Raw genomic sequence first — 23,522 nt, 5'->3', positions numbered from 1 at the left:
CATGCTAGGTGACTTCTTTCCAGTGAATATAGAAACCTATATTTTAAAATAATCTTAAAACGTGTTTTTAATTTCACTGCATTTGTAGGCTCCATTTATAACAAACACTTACTAGAAGCTATTGGAAGTACCATATGGCATTTAATTTCTATTAAGGTCATAAGCAAGTACAATACCATTATTATTTGTAGGCTAGCATGGAAGATAATGATTCACCCAGTATATAATTTCATTATGGTCACTTGTACTTTATTTACACAAAATTATTTTACCTACTGTTATAATCAGAAGTGAATACTCAAAATTTTGTGTGGAAAAAGGTTAACTGTAATCTGTGGGGCCTGCCTTCTAGGTGTTTTTTCTTCAAGTAGGGACATGGTATCATTGGGGACTTAAGATATCATAAGAACTATCTTAATACAAATTCAAGAAAATACTTGGACTCTGCACCATCACCACCAACTCCACTTTTATGCCATGCTACTTCTTACAACTTTATGGACAGCTCCATGAGGTTCTAGGTCTCTCTGCATCCAGAATTTGTAGGCTGAGCCATATTTCAATAGTATATCATACCCCACTGTGGCCTGGTCCTTTGGGATGTTCCCATGTAGGTGGTGGTTGTTTTTCCATTCATTACAATTTCTGTTGGTGACCATGTTAGCTGACTCTGAATCTGCCCTAATGCTTCATAAGGTCCTGGAGTTAGGAGTCATCTATTCTAAGGGTCATTAATTCCAGAGTTATTTATTATATGCATTTTTGTGCTAGATACTGAGAAATACATAGATGAACATAATTCCAACTTTCAAGGTCCTCACAATCTAGTAAGGAAAATGAATAAGAAAGTCAATTGTGGCACAGCACGATTACAGTTATAATGAAGGTATATCAGGATGCCATCAGACTGCAAAAGACAGACACTTTTCACATTCCTGTGGTATCAAACATGACTTAAAGACAGTTGATTGAGGCCGGGTATGGTGGTTCATTCCTGTAATCCCAGCAATTTGGAAGGCCAAGGTGGATGGATCACCTGAGGTCAGGAGTTCAAGACCAGTTAGGCTAACATGGTGAAACTCTGTCTCTAGTAAAAATACAAAAATTAGCCAAGTGTGGTGGCACACGCCTATAATCCGAGCTACCCAGGAGGCTGAGGCAGGAGAATCACTTGAACCTGGGAGGTGGAGGTTTCAGTGAGCTGAGATCTCACCACTGAACTCTAGCCTGGGCAACAGAGTGAGACTCCATCTCAAAAAAAAAAAAAAAAAGAGAGTTTACTTCAAAATTGGTTCTTGAAGAAATCAATAATGAAGCAAAATTAAGGAGGGACTCCTGTCCCAGGCAGAGGGAAAAGTTTTTGCAAAACTCCAGGGGCATAAAGACTTGGAGAATTCAAGGAATTGCAAATGGTTTATAGCAAGAATACTAACATAATGAGAATTTTGGAAAGTCTAATGGAAATGAGATCATTAAAAAGGTGTGGGTGCACTGGGTGAATGCATCTTAAGGAACTTGAACTGTATCTAGAAGAAGATTAAGTGCCCACTGAAATAGGAAAGTGATATAAACACATTTAAATTTAGAAATTTAACTCTGTGCTGAACATCGTGGCTCTTGCCTATAATCCCAGCATTTTGGGAGGCTGAGGCAGGAGGATCACTTGAACCCAGGAATTTGAGACCAGTCTGGGCAACATAGCATTTACAAAAACTAAAATAATTAGCTGGGTGGTGGCACATGCCTGTGGTCCCAGTTACTAAGGAGGCTGAGGTGGGAGGATTGTTTGAGACCCGGTGGTCAGGGCTGCAGTGACCTATGATCACACCACTGCACTCTGAGCAATAGAGCAAGACCTATCTCAAGAAAAATAAATAAATAAACAAATTTGGCTGGGTGCGGTGGCTCATGCCTGTAATCCTAGCACTTTGGAAGACGGAGGCAGGCGGATTATCTGAGCTCAGGAGTTCGAGACCAGCCTGGGCAACATGGTGAAAACCCATCTCTACTAAAATACAAAACATAAGCCAGGCGTGGCAGCATGCACCTGTAGTCCCAGCTACTTGGGAGACTGAGGCGGGAGAATCGCTTGAACCTGGTAGGCGGACCTTGCAGTGAGCTGAGATTGCGTCACTGCACTCCAGCCTGGGCCACAGAGCAATACTCTATCTCCAATCAATCAATCAATAAAACTCTGGCAATACTTTGAAGGAGGGATCATAGGAAGACAAGAGACCAGAGGTGGTTAGAGAACTAATGCAATAATTCATAGGAGAAAAGAGCAGAGCCCGGGCAAAGAGACCAATTTCAAGGGCTGCTTGGACTCCTGTGGAAATCCTACTCTTCTGAAAAGGGTCCTTTCTAAGTTTATGGTAGCCTTGAGCAGGGGCTCCCAGGTAAAGATCAAACTGAAGCAGCTAACAGACATGCATCAAAAGTAAAGGCTTTATTCCTACTTGTTATTAACTGAGAAATACCTAATCAAAAAAAAAAAATAATGTTTGCTATGTCAGAGGGATAGAAAATATTTATTAAGGATTTTTTAAAGATTTAAATCCAATGTTTAATCTTCTTTGAAATGTCCCTGCTAAATTAGGATCCAGACCATGTTGAATATTCCAGTGAGAACAATCCTCTATTCTTGAAAAAAATTTTCTCACATATGCTCTAACTTAAAAAGGAAGAAGAAGAAAAGAAAATCGGGAAATTTTGTTCAATAGGAACTTGCAAATTAAGATTCCAGATGCCATCCAGATTTTCCATTGACTTCGTTTGTGCTATATTCCTGAAATTCATTTCTGTATAATGATGCGGAATTTATATGTAGGACTGACTTTATGGATAGGTAAAAGGAAACTATTCCCTAAGTAATGTCATTTGTGGACCAGGAAGCAAAGCCTTTCCTCCCTCAACCACCCCTAGCCCAAGCTGTCATAGAGTCTCAAATCCCACCATTAGCATTTCTGAAGAAATAGCATATTAAATTAAGTCATGCTAGGGTGTTAACAACATATCGGATAGATTTTTGTCTTGGCATTAGAGACCCTGGGAAATACAGAACCCCTAGCAAAGGAGAAAGCATTAAAAATAGAGAAGAGGCTTCTGAAAGAAGCATTATACATAGAAAGGAACAACCAGTATAAGCCTTTCTAAAAATATACCAAAAAGTAAAGAGCATCAACATAAAGAAGAATTTACATCAACGAATGGATAAAATAGCCAGTTCACATCGAATGGCAGTAACCCTAAATTTAAATAGACTAAATCCCCCAATCAAAAGATACAGCCAAAACCTAATGGTATATCCAAAGATACACAAAGACTCAAAACAAAGGGTTGGAGAAAAATTTACCAACCAAATGGAGAGCAAAAATAAATAAATAAACAAAAAGCAGGAGTTGCAATTCTCACATTTGATAAAATAGATTTCAAAGCAACAAAGATACAGTGGTAAAAGGATCAGTGCAACAATAAGAGATCTTAATACCCAGATACATAAGACCCATAACGAGATTTAGACTCAACGAGACAGAAAATTAATAAGGATATCCAGGACTTCAACTCAGATCTGGAACAAGTAAACTCAATAAATATTTATAGAGTTCTCCATTTTAAATACACAAAATATTGATCGGCCATTATTAATACCCATTTTTAGAATGAAGCAATATTCCTGTTCTCTCTCCCTCTTTTTCTTCCTCTTTCTTCCTTTCCTTCTCTCCTTTTTTTACTTTTCAACATCCTTGTTCCTCACCTCTACTCAGTACATTCCTCTGAACACCTGATTCCTTGTGATTCTCCCGTCCCACTGAAACCTCCAATCCATTAAAAAAAAAAAAAAAAACTTACTTGTTTTATCTAACTGTATGCTTGTACTTATTATCCTACCTACCTTAGTCCCCCCACCTCCCATCTTCATCCCGTCTCCAACAAACACATCCTTCCCACCCTCCCAACCTCTGATAACAAAGCTAGATCCTTCTGGTTCTGCAACATAACGGAAGAAAAAGAGAGTGGTGAAATGTATGAATTATATATAGTAAGGACGGCCCACTTTTCATGTGTTATATGGACACGGTTCCAAATAGTGAAGATGGAAAAAAAGAAAAAAAAAAATAGAGAAGAGGGAGGCAACACTAAGGCAAGGTGAACCAGAGATTCTCAGTGGTCCACAGTCAGAGAGCCTTGGTTGATTACATGAAAAGGAGCTGGAATTTGTTCAAAATACTGTTTTTAGGATTTCTCCTCGTATTATTTGTCTCAATAGTTCTGGGGTGGATTCCTGGGTGATTTTGATGTACAGCTAAGTTCAGAAACTGTTGACTATGAAACCACATAAAAAGAAACAAACAACAACAAAAAAACCCACATGACTTCGCCACCTCAGGTAAACATACAGTCAGTGTTCCCATTCTGCCTAGGACCATCTCAGTTTGTTCATATGAACAGCTCTTGCCCTAATGTCTCTAAGGGAAAGGTTATGGGAAAAGCCAGTGACACATTAGATACCTGATGAAATGTGTCACTGATGTTGTAAAAGTTTCTAGGTCTGCTTCAACAGCAGTGAGTTTTCAATGAGCAGAGCTATGATAATGAGTACAGTATGATAAATAACACTTTGCCTTTAATACTTCTTGGCAATTGGAATGTCTATGTCTCTTAGGATAAGACTTTACTCCTGGCATACCACTCAGAGCAGAACCTCTCAAAGTTTATAAAAGAAATCGAGGAGCCTTGTTAGATGGTGATTAATTGACCTGTCAAAGTTCTGCAATGACTGACAATAAGTCACTCTGATGCCAATGCCCAATGCTCTGAATGTTTGAATTTATAATAAACGTTAGGTCTTCAGGCCTCATGATAGCTTTCTGAACTAAGTGGCAAGTTTTAGTTCACTTTAAACTTTAGAAAATGGACAAGGGGGCAAAAGTGCATTAAGGTTTAATGCAATGATTTTTAAAAATATAATTATAGTTGAAGCACTCAGATTGAAGATATAAAAATAATTAGGATTTGTTTAGCACTTTACAATTTATAAAACTCATCATTTGCATATTTGGTTCTTCTAAGAGTCCCATGATATCGACAGGATGGGTGTTGAGCTAATAATTTTATAGCTGAGGACTTCTCAAGACTCAAAGTTTGAGGGACTTGCTCAAGGTTTGTAAGAATAGCCTAAATTTTTTTTTAAAAATCCAGCTATGGGCCAGGTGTAGTGGCTCATGCCTATAATCCAAGCACTTTGGAGGCCAAGACTGGCAGATCACCTGAGGTCGGGAGTTCAAGACCAGCCTGACCAACATGGTAAAACCCCGTCTTTTAAAAAAAGAAAAAAAATCCAGCTATGAATCAGAGTGTCATAGATTGCTTTCTGTTTTCTAAATAATTATAATAAACTCAATGAATACAGAAATTGTCATAATTCATATATAAGGACTTGTTTAGTTTAATTATTCCTGGATACATATAGTAAATAGCAATAGAACTGTCTTTCATTGAGCACCTATTTGAGCTCAGCACTGTGTTGATTGTATAGATAATCTCTAATTCTCATAACAATACTGCAAGATAAGGCAGGGCACAGTGGTTCATTCCTGTAATCCCAGCACTTTGGGAGGCCATGGCGGGTGGATCCCTTGAGTCTAGAAGTTCCAGACCAGCCTGGGCAACATAGTGAGAGCCCCCCCACCCCATCCCATCTCCATAAAAAATTAGAAATTACCAGGCATGGTGGCTTGTGCCTGTATTCCCAGCTACTCAGGGAGCTGAGGTGGGAGGATTACGTGAACCCAGGAGGTTAAGGCTGCAGTGAGCCATCATTGTGCTGCTGCACTACAGCCTGGGCAACAAAGAAAGACCCTGTCTCAAAACATATACATATCACACACACACACATATAGCAAAATGGGATATCTTGCAGTGTGTATGTATACACACACAGTATATATACACACACAGTTTATACACATTCTCTTTCTATATATATACACACACACACATGCACATACACACTGCAAGATATTATCTCATTTTGCAAAAGAGGAACTTGAGATCTGAGAGTCTTTTTTTTTTTTTTTTGAGATGAAGTTTCACTCTGTCACCCAAGCTGGAGTCAGTGGTGCCATCTCAGCTCACTGCAACCTCCACCTCAGAGGTTCAAGCAATTCTCAGTGCCTCAACTTCCTGAGTAGCTAAGATTACAGGTGTGCACCACCACGCCTGGCTAATTTTTGTAATTTTAGTAGAGACAGGGTTTCACCATGTTGGCCAGGCTGGTCTCAAACTCCTGGCCTCAGATAATATGCCCACCTTGGCTGCCCAAAATGCTGGGATTACAGGCATGAGCCCCCGCACCCAGACATTATACCTTTCTTAAATGACTCTAACAGTCCTCAGTTTTTAGGTTTTTAGTAACTTTAGAATTACTCATTTATACATGTGCACTGTTCATTCATTTATACAACCATGCATAATGAAAACTTATTTTTTCCACAGATAGTGTATTTCTAGGACCTGGACATTAGCTGAACTCTGGATATAAAAAGAAAAAACAAAATGTCTTTATGGGCTGGGTGCAGTGGCTCAGGCCTGTGATCCTAGCACTTTGGGAGGCCGAAGTGGGCGGATCATTTGACATCAGCAGTTTGAGACCAGCCTGACAGCATAGTGAAACCCCACCTCTTCTAAAAAAACAACCTACAAAAATTAGCCTGGCATGGTGGCACGTGCCTGTAATCCCAGTTACTCGGGAGGCTGAGGTGTGAGAATCACTTGAAGCTGGGAAGCGGAGATTGCAGTGAGCCCAGATAGTGCCACTGCACTCTAGCCTGGGCAGTAGAGCCAGACTTTGTCTCAAAAACAACAACAGGGCCGGGCGCGGTGGCTCACACCTGTAATCCCAGCACTTTGGGAGGCCAAGGCGGGTGGTTCACGAGGTCAAGAGATCGAGACCATCCTGGTCAACATGGTGAAACCCCGTCTCTACTAAAAATACAAAAAATTAGTTGGGCATGGTGGCACGTGCCTGTAATCCCAGCTATTCAGGAGGCTGAGGCAGGAGAATTGCCTGAACCCAGGAGGCGGAGGTTGCGGTGAGCCGAGATCTCACCATTGCACTCCAGCCTGGGTAACAAAAACGAAACTCCGTCTCAAACAACAACAACAACAACAAAATGCCTTTATAGACTTTGTAGTCTAGCCTGGGAACTATATCAGTGAACAAATGACTATAAGGTGGTAAGTATTATGTTACAAATATTTACAAAGAGCTATCGAGACTAACAGGAAACAATCACTGCCTCAGCTGTGCCTGGATGTGCTATTTTGTTTTTTTTAGATGGAGTCTCACTCTGTTGCCCAGGCTGGAGTGCAGTGGCACAACCTTGGCTCACTGCAACCTCCGCCTCCCAGGTTCAAGCAATTCTCCTGCCTCAGCCTCCTGAGTAGCTGGGATTACAGGCAACCACCACCATGCCTGTCTAATTTTTGTATTTTTAGTAGAGATTAAGTTTCTCCATGTTGGTCAGGCTGGTCTCAAACTCCCGACTTCGTGATCCTCCCACCTCAGCCTCCCAAACTGCTGGGATTACAGGCATGAGCCACCGTGCCCAGCCCAGCCTCTTTTTTTTTCTTGCAATGCAGTTTCACACTTGTCACCCAGGCTGGAGTGCAGGTGCAATCTCTATTCACTGCAACCTCCACCTCCGGGGTTCAAGCAATTCTCCTGCCTTAGCCTCCCAAGTAGCTGGGACTATAGGCTCACAACACCACTCTTAGCTAACTTTTTTCTTTCTTTTTTTTTTTCATAGAGATGAGGTTTTACTAAGTAGCTGAGGCTGGTCTCGAACTCCTGGACTTAAGCAATCTACCCGCCTGGGCCCCCCAAAGTGCTGGGATTACAGGCATGAGCCACTGTTCCTGGCCAATGGACTAATTTTTGAACATGTGAAATATTAAAACCTCTAGTGGACAATATTTAGTTGGTTCATTTTAATATTATGTAATGTACTTAAACTAATTTAAAAAATTGACTTTAAAAAATTATTTTTGTTTTGGAAATTAAAATTGCAGAATAATTCCAGTAGTAGGTAAACTCTATAAAGCATTCAGAGGTTTGTGTAATTACTAATGTGGCTAGAACAATATTCTCAGTTTATCTGATAAGTAGTCCAGGCACAGTTGCTCATGCCTGTAATCCCAGCATTTTGGGAGGCCAGGGAGGAGGATACCTTGAGGTCAGGAGTTCAGGACCAGCCTACGCAGCATGGGGAAACACTGTCTCTACCAAAAATACAAAAAACTAGCCAAGTATGGTGGCACACACCTGTGGTCCCAGCTACTCGGGAGGCTGAGGAGGGAGGATGACTTAAGCCTAGAGGCAGAAGTTGCAGTGAGCTGAGATTGTACCACTGCACTCCAGCCTGGGCAACAGAGCAAGACCCTGTTTCAAAACAAAACAAACAAACAATAATGATAACTATTATAGTCTTTATTTTTACTTATGGTCACCTGGTCATAGCAGGTACTTATGACTACTATCCATTCCTAGTCCCTTTACCCATAGCAAGCACCTCATCTGGTCATGGTTCCTTGACTGGGTATCCCAAATCTTCATTTCTGAAGGGTCTGTATCATTAGCAGTCCCCTTTGAATTGGGTTGTTATGGTTTCTCCCTTGACTTTAATCACAGGACATGGGATTATTAACAGCACTCCAGGGATCAACTACATTCCAGACATACTTTTCCTTATAACCATTATGTAGAAGCAACCCAGTTTTCCCTGTTAGTCAGAACCAATCACTCTGGGTAGTCAGAACAGTTACCCTCTATTTTGTCTGTTGATTCATTGGCATGATGATCCCAAAGTGATCATGTGGCAGTCTCAACTTCCAGCTTCATGGAACCATTGTTTTGTCCTCTAGTGGAAGCATCCTACTTTGGGAACTAAGTCCTCTAAGTTAGCAGAACTCGAAGTCTCAGGGATAGGAAGCAAAAAAGTTTCCTAGAAGATCACTAAGAATAATAATGAGAGGAGCCATGTTCAATCTCACCACCACCTTAATTCCCAGACCCATGAATCTTGGCTTTAGAAGAAAGAGCACCACTTATGTTACTTTCTTTTCAATTTTTTGTTTGTTTGTAGAAACGGTCTTGCTATGTTGCCCAGGCTGATCCGGAACTCCCAACCTCAAGCGATCCTCCCACCTTGGCCTCTCAAAGTATTGGGCTGAACCACTGCATCTGACCTATGTTATTTTCTGGTTTAGAGCATATACTATATCCTGGAGGACATCGCCTAGGCCTCACAAGGTATGCCGTATGCTACTTAGCTGGTGCCATAAATTAGTCTTCAAAAAGCCATTCTAGGCTGGGCACAGTGGCTCATGCCTGTACCCCAGCATTTTGGGAAGCTAAGGCAGGTGGATCACCTGAGGTCAGTAGTTTGAGCCCAGCATGGCCAATATGGTGAAACCCCTCTCTAAGCCATACATGACGCATGCCTGTAATCCCAGCTACTCAGGAGGCTGAGGCAGGAAAATCACTCGAACCTGGGAGGCAGAGGTTGCAGTGAGCCGAGATCATGCCACTGCACTCCAGCCTGGGTGACAGAGCAAGACTTGTCTCAAAAAAAAAAAAATAGCCATTCCATCATTCCTTCAGGTCAGTGGCTTTAGGATGAGGGGGACAGGGTGAGACTGGTGAATTTTATTAATATAAGCATAGTTCCATTGCTGTATTTCATTTCCATACAAAGACTTCTTAGGCTGGGCGTAGTGGATCGCACCTGTAATCTCAGCATTTTGAGAGTCCAAGGTGGTCAGATTACTTGAGGTCAGGAGTTCAAGACCAGCCTGGCCAACATGGTTAAACCCCGTCTTTACTAAAAATACAAAAAATTAGCTGGGTATGGTGGTGTGCACCTGTAATCCCAGCTACTCGGGAGGGTAAGGCAGGAGAATCACTTGAACCCGGGATGTGGAGGTTGCAGTGAGCCGAGATGGCACCGCTGCACTCCAGCCTGGGAAACAGAGTGAGACTGTCTCAAAACAAAACACAAAACAACTAATGAAAAGACTTCCTGCATCAGAAGTGATGCTATGTGGAATACCATGATTGTGGAGAAGTCACTCTGTAACTTTGTGGATGGTAGTTTTGGCGTAAGCTCTATGTGCAGGGAAAGAAAATCCCTATATAGAGTATCTATTCCAGTGAGAACAAAGTGCTGCCCCTTCCATGATGGAGGTGGTCCAACATAATAAATAATAAATCTACCCCTGAGAGAATCATTCAAAATAGGGGGCTCAGTTGTTATTTGCTCTAGCAACAAACAATTGAAAATCACAAACACAAGCTGGAATCCACTGGGAGACAAATCTGTTGTTCAGTCTCACAACCTCCAACTTTGATGATGTGGGTGTCCTGCAGAAGCTGGCACCCCTCATTATGAGACTAAACATGCACCTGGCCCAGAGAAGCTGAAGTGGGCAGTGGGGAGGTACAGCAGCTTCTGGCCCACATCAAGGAGGTAAGCCAGCAGATAAATAGAGCATATGTAATATGCAACTATACTCGGTGCCTGTGCACTGATCTTTTTTTTTTTTTTTTTTGAGTCAGTCTCACTCTGTCACCCAGGCCAGAGTACAGTGGTGCTACATCCACTCACTGCAACCTCTGCCTCCCAGGTTCAAGAGATTCTTGGGCCTCTGCCTCCCAAGTAGCTGGGATTACAGGCATCCACCACTACTCCTGGCTAATCTTTGTGTTTTAGTAGAGACAGGGTTTCACCATGTTGGTCTGATTGGTCTGTAACACCTGACCTCAGGTGATCCACCCACCTCAGCCTCCCAAAGTGCTGGGATTGCAGATGTGGAACCACTGTGCCCAGCCTTTTTGTATTTTTAGTGGAGATGGGGTTTTACCATATTGACCAGGCTGGTCTCAAACTTCTGACCTCACGTGATCAGCCTGCCTTGGCCTCACCCGTGCCCAGCTGAAATACGTACAATATTTTGTATTTCTGAAATACACTGTTTTTTTTCACATGGGGTGATAATTGTTAGGGAATTCTGTTTACTTTTCTTTAGTCCCTAAATATTTGCAATACCTAATGTGTTCTTGAAACCAACTTTTAAATTGTTATCTGCCCAGGAAGCTGGACCTATTACAAAACAAAGGGGATAAACTAAAAGCTAAGCTAGACAAGCGGCCTACCCATTATTTCATAATAAACTGAGCATAGAGTTTTAGCTTCTAATGCCATCATGTCTGGGCATGGTGTCACACTTGTAATCCCAGCACTTTGGGAGGCCAAGGCGGGAGGTTTACCTGAGCTCAGGAGTTCAAGACCAACCTGGGCAGCATAGCAACACCCTCATCTCTGAAAACAAAACAAAACAAAAGGACTAGTATAGTGTGTTCCAAAATTTTAAACTAAGAATCTTTTCTTTCAAATTAATCTCACAGTAAACCTAATAAATACTTACTATAAAATAGATAAATGAGGAGTTTTCCCTTGGTGGTCCACGTGTCAGGGTAGAGATGGAGGGAGAATTCCCATACAATGAGCTCCTCCCCTAGCTACTTCTGCTGATCCCTAGGACAGTATTGCTGAAAATCTGTTCCCTAGCTTCTGTCCATCAGAATCAAACTTACTGAAGTACTATGGTTTTACCCTAGCCAAACGTGAAGAAGATACTATATCTTATGATGGTGTGTTGAGGACTAACAAATAATGGAAGTTTGCTGAAATTTTTCCCATCTCAATTTTCCACTGAAAAAATCTGGTTCACTGGAAATAGCAGTGTTATATTACCAACCAGATCTCCTTTGTCATCTGTGTTTATGTCATAAGCCAAAAATGAACAATGCAGTCATTTATCCATGAGAGTCTAAAATAAATGTTTCATCTTCATAGCATAAAAAAGTGCATTAGCTGGGCATGCCTGGAGTCTCAGCTACTCAAGAGGCTGAGACAGGACAATTGCTTGAGCCCCACAGTTTGAGACCAGCCTGGACAACACATTGAGACCCCATCTCGAAAAATAAATAAATAAAATAAAAAGGCTGCCAAGAAAATGATTTAAACATTGAATATCGGCCGGGCGCGGTGGCTCAAGCCTGTAATCCCAGCACTTTGGGAGGCCTAGGTGGGTGGATCACGAGGTCAAGAGATCGAGACCATCCAGGTCAACATGGTGCAACCCCGTCTCTACTAAAGATACAAAAAATTAGCTGGGCATGGTGGCGTGTGGCTGTAATCCCAGCTACTCAGGAGGCTGAGGCAGGAGAATTGCCTGAACCCAGGAGGTGGAGATTGCGGTGAGCCGAGATTGCGCCATTGCACTCCAGCCTGGGTAACAAGAGGGAAACTCCATCTCAAAAAAAAAAATTGAATATCAGTGCTGATGGTATAAAGAAATGGGCTAAACTAACAAGAGAGACAACTAACTTATACTTTGCAAATCTAAATGGGGTGATTACAAAGTAGTAGTAAAGCTTATTTTAATACAATCTATCATTGCAGCTTCTTTTTAAATTACAAATCTGGTAACCTAATGCTTTAAAAAACTCCACTATTCTTCACTACTCATCAGATCAAGCTCAGATTATTACCCAGGTTACAAAATTGGTCATGATCTAGTTCCAAGCAGAAAGCCTGGATTGCTGCTCATCTGTACTATGTGTACTATGTCGACTGGCACAGAATTCTAAACTATTTTCTGAATAGAGGCTTCTTGTTATTTTCTTTTTTCATGCTGTAAAAGTAATACATGCACCATCAGAAATGCTAAAAAGGAGAAAATAAAAATCATTCCATAACATTATCACAGGTAACCAAGTGGTGCTTTACTTTGAAGAAGGAGGAATAGAGCCCTGAGCCAAGGAATGCAAGTAACCTCTAGAAGCTAGGAAATGTAAGGAAACTTTCAGATCATCTTGTGGAGACACCGGAAGAAACATAGTCTGATGACACCTTGATTTTAGCCCAGTTAAACTCATTTTGGACTTCTGACCTCCAGAATTGTAAGGTAACAAACTTAAGTCACCAAGTTTATGGTAATTTGTTATAGCAGCAATTGGAAACTATATAACATTTCATGAAATTTAATGCACAGCAGCCCAGCATGGTTCCTCATGCCTGTAATCCCAGCACTCTGGGGAACCGAGGCGGGTGGATCAATTGTCAGGAGTTCAAGATCATTCTGGCCAACATGGTGAAACTCTGACTCTACTAAAAATACAAAACATTAGGAGGGTGTGGTGGCACATGCCCGTAATCCCAGCTACTAAGGAGGCTGAGGCAGGAGAATTACTTGAACCTGGGAGGTGGAGGTTGCAGTGAGCACCACTGCATTCCAGCCTGGGCAACAAGAGCAAACCTCTGTCTCAAAATAATAATAATGATAAATAATAAAATGAAATTTAAGGCACAGCAGAGCAGCATTATATTATGACTATTTTAAAATTTATTTCATCACTAACATCTAATAGATATCTTTGGCCCTTTACTTTTCTTTTTTTTTGACACAGTATTTCACTCTGTCTCTCAGGCTGGAGCCCAGTGGTGTGAACACAGCTCACTGCAGCCTTGACCTCCTGGACTGAAGTGATCCTCCTGCCTCAGCCTTCCATGTAGCTGGGACCACAGGGACATGCCACCAGGCTTGGCTAATTTTTGAATTTTTTATAGAGACAGCGTCTCACTTTGTTGCCCAAGCTGGTCTTGAACTCCTGGGCTCAAGCAACCCTTCTGCCTTGGCCTCCCAAGGTGTTGGGATTATAGGCATAAGCCATGGTCCCTGGCCTGGTCCCTTACTTTTTAAGGGCATATATTTGAAAGTTTCACATTGCTATGAAATTTCAGTGTTCTTTGATGATCTTGGGTTATAAATTTAAAATAATAGCTGAATATAGAGTGAGGTTGCAAACAGTAGACAGATGTCAGTTTTGTTCACTAATATTTATCTAATACCTGTAGAGTGCTGGGCACAGGGTAAACACTCAGTAAATATTCATGGAATGAACTGAATGTGTGGAATCAAATCCTCTTTTTTTTAGATGGAGTCTCTGTCACCAGGCTGAAGTGCAGTGGCATGATCTCGGCTTACTGCAACCTCCACCTCCAAGTTCAAGCAATTCCCCTGCCTCAGCCTCCCAAGTAGCTGAAACTACAGGCATGTGCCACAATGCCCAGCTAGTTTTTTGTATTTTAGTAGAGATGGTGTTTCACCATGTTGGCCAGGATGGTCTTGATTTCCTGACTGCATGGTCCACTCACCTTGGCCTCCCAAAGTTCTGGGATTACAGACATAAGCCACTGCAATCGCCCAAATTCTTCTTCTTCTTCTTCTTTTTTTTTTTTTTTTTTTTGAGACAATGTCTTGCCCTGTCACCTAGGCTGGAGTACAGTGGCTTGATCTTGGCTCTCTGCAACCTCCGGCTCCTGGGTTAAAGCGATTCTACTACTTCAGCCTCCCTAGTTGCTGGGACTACAGGTGTGCGCCACCACACCCAGCTAATTTTTTGTATTTTTAGTAGAGACAGGGTTTCACCATGTTGGCCGTGTTGGTATTGAATTCCTTACCTCAGGTGATCCACCGGCCTCAGCCTCCCAAAGTGCTGGGATTACAGGCCTCAGCCACTGCCCCTGACCCAAGTCCATATTTTTTTTGAGATGGAGATTCGCTCTTGTTGCCCAGGCTGAAGTGCAATGGCGCGATCTTGGCTGACAGCAACTTCTGCTTCCCGGGTTCAAGCCATTCTCCTGCTTCAGCCTCCCAATCAGCTGGGACTACAGGCATGCACCACCATGCCCGGCTAATATTTTGTATTTTTAATAGAGATGGGCCTTCTAGGCTGGTCTTGAACTCCTGACTTCAGGTGATCCACCTGCCTCAGCCTCCCAATCCTCCTTGGCTGGGATTACAGGTGTAAGCCATTGCTCCTGGCCCCAAGTCAAATCTTAAACATTCTCCAGAAACAACATGAATACTGGCGTTGGTCATTAATGTGCTGTTTTAATTAGTGTGCATGCTAAAAGTGCTTTTTTTTCTGCTTGCAAAGATGTAGGCAAATTTGGCTGGGCAAGGTGGCTCACACCTGTAATCCCAGCACTTTGGGAGTCCAAGGCTGGTGGATCACGAGGTCAGGAGTTTGAGAACAGCCTGACCAACATGGTGAAACCCCATCTCTACTAAAAATACAGAAATTAGCTGGGCATGGTGGCATGCACCTGTAGTCCCAGCAACTAGGGAGGCTGAGGCAGGAGAATCACCTGAACCTGGGAGGTGGAGGTTGCAGTCAGCTGAGATCATGCCACTGCACTTCAGCCTGGGTGACAGAGTGAGACTCCGCCTCAAAAAAAAACCAAATGTAGGCAAACTTGAGTTCTTTGGGTTTCTGTGGGATAAAAAATATGCAAGAATAAATATTTTTTAAAATTGTAGTAAAGAAAAAAATACACATTAATAAAAGAATGAACCCTTCAAAAGGACAATTCTAACCAGCTTTTCTGAAGTTGCTGAGTTCTGCTTCTTTGGCAAGTTATATTCATTTACCATTTCTTTTTTTTTTTTTTTTTTTTTTAAGATGGAGTTTCACTCTTGCTACCCAGGCTGGAGTGCAATGGCGCGATATCGGCTCACCGCAGCCTCCGCCTCCTGGATTCAGGCAATTCTCCTGCCTCAGCCTCCTGAGTAGCTGGGATTACAGGCACGCGCCACCATGCCCAGCTAATTTTTTGTATTTTTAGTAGAGACGGGGTTTCACCATGTTGACCAGGATGGTCTCGATCTCTTGACCTCATGATCCACTCGCCTCGGCCTCCCAAAGTGCTGGGATTACAGGCTTGAGCCACCACGCCCGGCCTCATTTACCATTTCAACTATTTTTCATCATTGCAGCAGTCTATAGTGGTAGGTTCATTGAGCTGGCCAGTGTTTTTGTCTCTCTCCTGCAAGTGGATGAATTCAAGTGCTGAAAAACAGATTACGACTTCGATTATTTCCACTCAGGTCACTCCAGTCCTTCATTGACTATTTAGAGAATCTTATTTTCTAGTCAATTGCATGAGTTTACTCCAGTTAACCCAAATTAAGCTATTTTAAAATAGGTACTTTTCTGGGACTTTTATTAACAAAATATAATAAGAGAATCAAGAAGTGAAAAAAAAATTCCCACAGAAGATGTTGCAGGCCAGGCATGGTGGCTCATGCCTGTAATCCAAGCACTTTGGGAGGCCATGGCGGGTGGATCACTTAAGGTTAGGAGTTTGAGACCAGTCTGGCCAACATGGTGAAACCCTGTCTCTACTAAAAATACAAAAGTTAGCTAGGCGTGGTGGTGAGTGCCTGTAGTCTCAGCTACTTGGGAGACTGAAACAGGAGACTTGCTTCAACCCGAGAGGCTGAGGTTGCAGTGAGCCAAGATCATGCCACTGCCCTCCAGCCTGGGAGACTGAGCAAGACTATCTCAAAAAACAAGTTACAGAATCCATGGATATTCATTTATTTCCTCCTAATTTTAGACACAATACCATCAAGTTTACTCACCTGGTTTCCAGCATAGATAAGAAGTAGTGAATTAGTGTCAGTAAGATGGCACTGCACACTAACAAGAAAATGGCACAAAAAGAAGCTAAAAGAAGCCACAGAGGCCAGGAGCAGTGGCTCATGCCTGTAATCCCAGCACTCTGGGAGGACAAGGTGGGTGGATTGCTTGAGTTCAGAAGTTCAAAACAAAACCAGCCTGAGCAATATAGCAATACCCTGTCTCACACACACACAAAAAAGATGCCGTAGAAAATAACCACTAGGAATCATCAGAAGGTCACAGTAAATACCAGCGCAACATAATAACTTGGAACACCAATTCTACCCCAATACAGAGATCTTATTTTCCCCATTTACAAAATGCAGATAATAATAGTACTTGCCACATAGTGGAAAGGATCAAATTAGATACAGCAAGGTAAATGAAAAAACAAAAACCAAAAAACAGTACTTGGACTTAGTAATTATTAAATAAATGTTAGTTTTTCTTTCGTTAATTTTATTTTTATTATTTTATTATTATCGTTATTATTACCACTTAAAGTCATGTAACCTTAGGAAAGTTAATCACTCTGAAACTTATTACCCTAGCTTGCGACATATGATTGCAACAAAAATCAAGAAGAACGTGTATATGAAACTATTTTTAAGCTGCCAAATATTAGACTCATATTTATTCATTTATTGAAGCAACATTTAACTCTTGTTGCCCATGTTGGAGTGCAACGGCATAATCTTGGCTCACTGCAACTTCTGCCTCCTGGTTCAAGCAATTCTCCTGCCTCAGCCTCCCAAGTAGCTGGGACTATAGGTGCCTGTCACCTCGTCCAGCTAATTTTTTGTATTTTAAGTAGAGGTGGGGTTTCACTATGTTGGCCAGGGTGGTCTTGAACTCCATCTGCCTCAGCCTCCCAAAGTGCTGGGATTATAGGCATTAGCCACCATGCCTGGCCTTAGATACATTTTTAAAGGAACAAATTATCCTATACTCTTTTCCAATCCCAAAGAGCTACAGTGAAATGGACCAAAAAAGGAAGAGTGTTCATGATAATGTTGAATCATCAAAAATGCATTTAACTGGCTGGGCACAGTGGCTCATGCCTGTAATCCCAACACTTTGGGAGGCCGAAGCAGGCAGATCACCTGAGATCAGGAGTTTGAAACCAGCCTGACCAACATGGAGAAAACCAGTCTCTACCAAAAATACAAAACATGCCTGTAATCCTGCTACCCAGGAGGCTGAGGCAGGAGAATCTCGAACCCAGGAGTCGGAGGTTGCAGTGAGTTGAGATGGCACCACTGCAACCCAGCCTGGGCAACAAGAGTAAAACTCCATCACAAAAATAAATCATTAAATAAATAAAATGCATTTAACGAACTTAGTTTATTTAGTTGATGAATATTTAATAGGGAGGCTCAATATGCTGTGTGCTAGACCAGCGCCTGTTTGTTTGATCTCCTCAAGGACCTCTTGTTCTTATACAAAATACTTCAAATACTTCAAACATAACATGAAATATTGTAATAGATGATAGAAATAGAAGAGAAAGTACTGTAAGAAGTAGAAAAGTTCCTCTTCAAAATTCCCTTCTTGATAAAAAATACTACTACTAATAATAATAAATGTTAAAAATAAGTTTCTTTTAAAGACTTTCTTCAAAGACTTCTTGGTAAGAGCTCTTTGTTAAGCCCTATCCTTTGTAGCTATTAGACATGTCACAGACATGCAGTAAATTCTATGTCCTTGTACTTTAACCAAGATACCTGTGCTGGACATGGTTACAGGCAGTCCCAGCTTGCAGCCTATGCCCCTTCATTATTTAGACTTCCTTTTTGTTCACCATTGCTTGTTCCTGTTTAACTTTTAAGTTGTTAGCCAATCAAGGTTTAGTTTAGATTATGAGATCTGGCTCCAACCAACAGAGATCAGACACAGCAGTAAGGATGACCCCAAATGCATAAAGAATAAATATGTTTGCTTTTCCTTTGTTCGTTGTACTCTCATTTCAAAATGGCTAACAGGAGCACCCTTTCTGCAGAAAGTAAAATTGCCTTGCTGAGAGATCCTCTGTCTCAGTGTAATTTTTCTTTGCAGCACCAAGCATCTGTTTCCAACAGTACCAAGAAGGAATCGCATAAATTAGAGTTGAATTAAATGGGTATTAAAAGTTCAGAAAGGACTTGCTTTTCTGTATGGGGAAGAAAGCATTCTGGATGCATATGAAGAGGTAAAAAAGGCAGGGCATGTTTCCAAAATGAAAAATCAGATATGTACTTGGGAAGGGTTGGACAAGAGAGAGGCCCCGAAAAATAAGGTGGAGGCTTGTAGGACTTGCGAAGAGGTCTGACTGATCTGGAGTCATGTTTTTTTATTGCAGGAAATAGAAAAAAAAAAAAAGATCCACATTCTTGGATGGTTTTATGGGACTCATAAAATCAGCAGGAGGCTGAGGGTAAGACTCAGAAAGCAAAAAGACGCCAAGAAACTCTGTCAGGTTAAAAACCACAAAATACACTAGCCGTTTTTCAGTCAGGACAGACTGGCAACTGTGGGATGCTTCTGCAGGTCCCCATGAACAGATCTAAGTGTCCCATTGCTTCAGTGGAGCTGCCTCTAGTCAGTGCCCAGGGCAGGAGTATCTAATTTCTTCCCTCTTCAGGTTTCATAGTAAAATATAGGTCACTGAATCCTACCAAAACCATACACAATGGTAGATTTCCCCAAAATAGGAAAGGGGAGTTGGATAATAGCCACAAAAACAAAACAAAACAACAAAATCAGAATTTTAAACAGGCCACTGCCTGTTTATGACAAGATTAGATTTATAAACTAATATCGTTTGGCTGTGTCACCACCTAAATCTCATCTTGAACTGTAGTTCCCGTAATCCTCATGTGTTGTGGGCAGGGTCCAGTGGGAGGTTATTGAATCTTGGAGGTGGTTACCTTCATGCTATTCTTGTGATAGTGAATTCACTCAAGATCTGATGGTTTTACAATGGGTTTCCCCCTACCCTCTGGCCACCCCCTCTCCCAGCCATGCTGAACCGGGAGTCAATTGAACCTCTTTCCTTTATAAATTATCCAGTCTCGGGTATGTTTTTCTTTTTTTGGAATCTTTTAATTTTGTATTTGATACATAATATTTGTACATATTTTGGGGGCACATGTGATATTTAGTTACATGCATAGGATGTGTAATGACCAAGACAGAGTATTTAGGGTATCCATCACCTCCAGTATTTATCTTTTCTATGTGTTGGGAATATTTCAAGCCTTCTCTTTTTAAATATATTTTATTTTAAGTTCTGGAGTATATGTGCAGGATGTGCAGGTTTGTTACCTAGGTATTAAGTCTGGCATGTTTTAGCTATTTTTCTTTTTCTTTTTCTTTTTTTTTTTCTGAAACAGAGTCTTGCTCTGTCTCCCAGGCTGGAGTGCAGTGGTACGATCTCAGCTCACTGCAACCTCGACCTCTGAGGTTTAAGCAATTCTTCTGCCTCAGCCTCCCGAGTAGCTGGGACTACAGGCATGTGCCACCATGTCCAGCTAATTTTTGTATTTTTAGTAGAGATAGGGTTTCACCATGTTTCCCAGGATGGTCTTGATCTCCTGACCTCAGGATATCCACCCACCTCAGCCTTTCAAAGTGCTGGGATTACAGGCATGAGCCATGGCGCCTGGCCAATTTTTTGTATTTTAAGTAGAGATGAGGTTTCTCTGTGTTGGTCAGACTGGTCTTGAACTTCTGACCTTGGGTGATCCACCCACCTTGGCCTTCCAAAGTGTGGGGATTACAGGCGTGAGCCACTGCACCTGGCCAATCCCTAAGCTTTCTTGCATAATTGAGAGCATATATATTTCTGTGTCTTTTACTAGATAAATGGGATATAGACTATTGTATATTAATTTTATCTCCAGCAACTCTCATGAATTATATTGTTGCTTATAATAGTTGTTGAGTTGATTCTCTTCAGTTTCTCAATCTGCTTGGTGTGGTAGGCAGAATAATGGTCCCCTATAGGTGTCCATATGTTTATCTCTAGAACCCACAATTATGTTGTTACTTTATATGGCAAAAGAGATTTTTTTAGATGTCATTAAATTAAGAATCTTGAGATAGGGAGATTGTCCAGTTTTGCTTGGATAGGCTTAATGTAATCATAAGAGTTCTTAAGAGATGGAAGAGAGAGGCATAAGAGCCAGAGAAGAGACAATGATGGAAGCAAAGATTGGAGTGATGTGGTGCTATCAGCCAAGAAGTTTAGGCAGTCTCTCTAATCTGGAAAAGGCTAGGAAATAGATTCTCCTCTAGAGCCTCCAAAATGCAGCCCTGACAACAGCGTCATCTTAACCCAGTGACACTCACTTCAGATTTCAGATTTCTGACCACCAGAATTATAGGATAACAAATTTGTATTGTCATAATCCACCTAATTTGTGGTAATGTGTTATAGCAGCCAAAGGAAACTAACATATGGTCTTTCAAATACCTCCGCTACTTTATTTTTTTAAATTAGCAATAGATTACTATATTATTTTCCTGTATCTTTGCTTTTTTCTTTTCTTCTTCTTCTTGTTATTTTTCTATTAAATAGAGACAGGGTTTTATTATGTTGCCCAGGCTGGTCTTGAACTCCTAAGGTCAAGTGATCCTCTGGCCTTAGCCTCCCAAAGTGCTAGGATTACTGGCGTGAACAACCATGCTTGGCCTTTTGTTCCTAATATATGAAAAAGATGGCTGGGCACAGTGGCTCACACCTGTAATCCCAGCACTTTGGGAGGCCGAGGTGGGCAGATCACCTGAGATCAGGAGTTCAAGACCAGCCTGCCCAACATGGTAAAACCCCATCTCCACTAAAAATATAAAAATTAGCCGGGCATGGTAGTGTGCGCCTGTAGTCCCAGCTACTCAGGAGGCTGAGAATCACTTGAACTCAGGAGGTGGAGTTTGCAGTGAGCCGAGATCATGCCACTGCACTCCATCCTGGGCGACAGAGTAAGACTTTGTCTCAAAAAAAGAAAAATAAAGTAAAATAGAAAAATATAAAATCAATTATTATAGATTTATCTTATTTATTTTCAGCTGCAAAATATTCTGTTTATGTCTTTTCCTTACCTTTAAAAATTATATTGTGTACTTTGTTTTTTTGTTTTTTTGAGTTGGAGTCTCACTCTTCACCCTGGCTGGAGTGCAGCTGGAGTGGAGTGTACGACCATGCCTAATTTTTGTATTTTTAGTAGAGACGGGTTTTCACCATGTTGGCCAGGCTGATCTTGAGCTCCTGACCTCAGGTGATTCCCCCATCTCAGCCTTCTAAAGTGCTGGGATTACAGGCGTGAGCCACCACACCCAGCCAGTATTTTGTACTTTGAATGATAGAAAGGAAGAAAACAAAATTGTATTTTTTTCTTGTTGAAATATGAGTTGTTTGTACAGCAAAGAAATAAGCACTACATCTGTAGTTGTTGGAAATATTTCCACCAGTTTATAGATTTTAACATTCTGCTATTACTATTTTTTATTATTGACAATTTTTTTTCATTTATTAACTTTATCCATGTCTTATATGTACATCTTTGTGAATTCTGGATTCTGGACTTATGTATAGCATAGAAAGGCTTTCTTCTTGAGATTATTTTAAAAATCCTTCTTTTTTTTCCCTAGTATTTTTATGAGTTTGATTTTTTTTTTTTTGAGACAGAGTCTTGCTCTGTCAAACAGGATGGAGTGCAGTGGTGCAATCTCAGCTTACTGCAACCTCCGCCTCCCAGGTTCAAGCAATTCTCTTGCCTCCGTCTCCTGAGTAGCTGGGAGTACAGGCACTGGGACTACATGCCCAGCTAATTTTTTGGGTATATTTTAGTAGAGACGGCCTTCCACCATGTTGGCCAGGCTGGTTTCGAACTCCTGAACTCAGGTGATCCACCTGCCTTGGCCTCCCAAAGTGCTAGATTACAGATGTGAGCCACTGTGCCAGCCCATGAGTTTGATTTTTTTTCTCTAATTCTTTCTGTTGCATATTCTTGTAATGCTTGAGTTTGATTTTTATTCATAAGAAGTTCCCTACCTGAATTTCTTACACCAAATTAAATTCCAAATGGTCCAAGTATTTATGAATAAAATTCATAAATGCAAAAGTCTTGGTTCTCTACCTGAATTTATCTACACCAAATTAAATTCCAAATGGTTATTCATAAATCTTTGAACGACTGGATTTTGTTTGTTTTTGTTTTGTTTTGTTTTGTTTTGTTTTGAGATGGAGTTTCACTCTATCTCCCAGGCTTGAGTGCATGGCACAATATTGGCTCACTGCAACCTCTGTCTCCTAGGTTCAAGCGATTCTCCTGCCTTGGCCTCCGAAGTAACTGGGATTACAGGTGTGTGCCACCACACCCAGCTAATTTTTGTATTTTTAGTAGATATGGGTTTTTGCTGTGTTGGCCAGGCTGATCTTGAACTCCTGACCCCAGGTGATCTGGCTGGCTCAGTCTCCCAAAGTACTAGGATTACAGGTGTGAGCCCCCATACTCAGACTTTGAATCATTTGGATTTTAATTTAGCATAAGAAATTCAGGTAGGAAACCAAGACTTTTCAGATAGCTATCCAGTGTTCCAGCATCATTTACTGAATAATCTATTATTCTTGCATTTAAAAAAAAATATTTTACATTTTTATTTATAAAGATCGGGTCTTGATATCTTGCCCAGGCTGGTTTTGAACTCCTGGTCTCAAGTGATTCTCCTGCTTTGGCCTCCCAAAATGCTGGGATTATAGGCCTGAGCCAGTGTGCCCAGCTGGATGGTTTCATCCTACAGGAATTAGATAGAACTGGGTTCAAATTCTAGATTCACTACTTACTACTTGTCTTGGGCAAGATATGATTTAATTTCCTCATCTGTAGAATTAGGCCAATAACATCTGCCTCATAGCATTGTGGTGAGAAATGAATGATTACAGTCTTGAAAG

General features: G+C 41.3%; 1 protein-coding gene across 4 annotated transcripts in view; it reads left to right on the top strand.

Annotated features, from left to right (window-relative positions):
• The window catches only part of MOB1B (MOB kinase activator 1B), a 152,681-nt gene that overhangs the window by 42,087 nt on the left and 87,072 nt on the right, over positions 1 to 23,522 (top strand). The window contains exons 3-4 of one of the 4 annotated variants that reach the window (XM_078367132.1): positions 9,144 to 9,310; positions 12,832 to 13,029. The exons of 1 other annotated variant lie outside the window; for it this stretch is intronic. Coding sequence is in view for 1 of the 3 variants with exons in the window: in XM_035293586.3 (XP_035149477.1) it covers positions 9,249 to 9,310 (62 nt within the window). In the remaining 2 variants the exon portion in view is untranslated. The remainder of the gene's footprint in view (positions 1 to 9,143; positions 9,311 to 12,831; positions 13,030 to 23,522) is intronic. 2 more of the 4 variants (XM_078367133.1, XM_035293586.3) reach the window with 2 other exon arrangements.

The sequence above is a fragment of the Callithrix jacchus genome, chromosome 3 (assembly GCF_049354715.1).
Source record: "Callithrix jacchus isolate 240 chromosome 3, calJac240_pri, whole genome shotgun sequence".
In the NCBI taxonomy this organism is placed as follows: Eukaryota; Metazoa; Chordata; class Mammalia; order Primates; family Cebidae; genus Callithrix; species Callithrix jacchus.
This window is presented reverse-complemented; position numbering and strand designations above follow the sequence as displayed.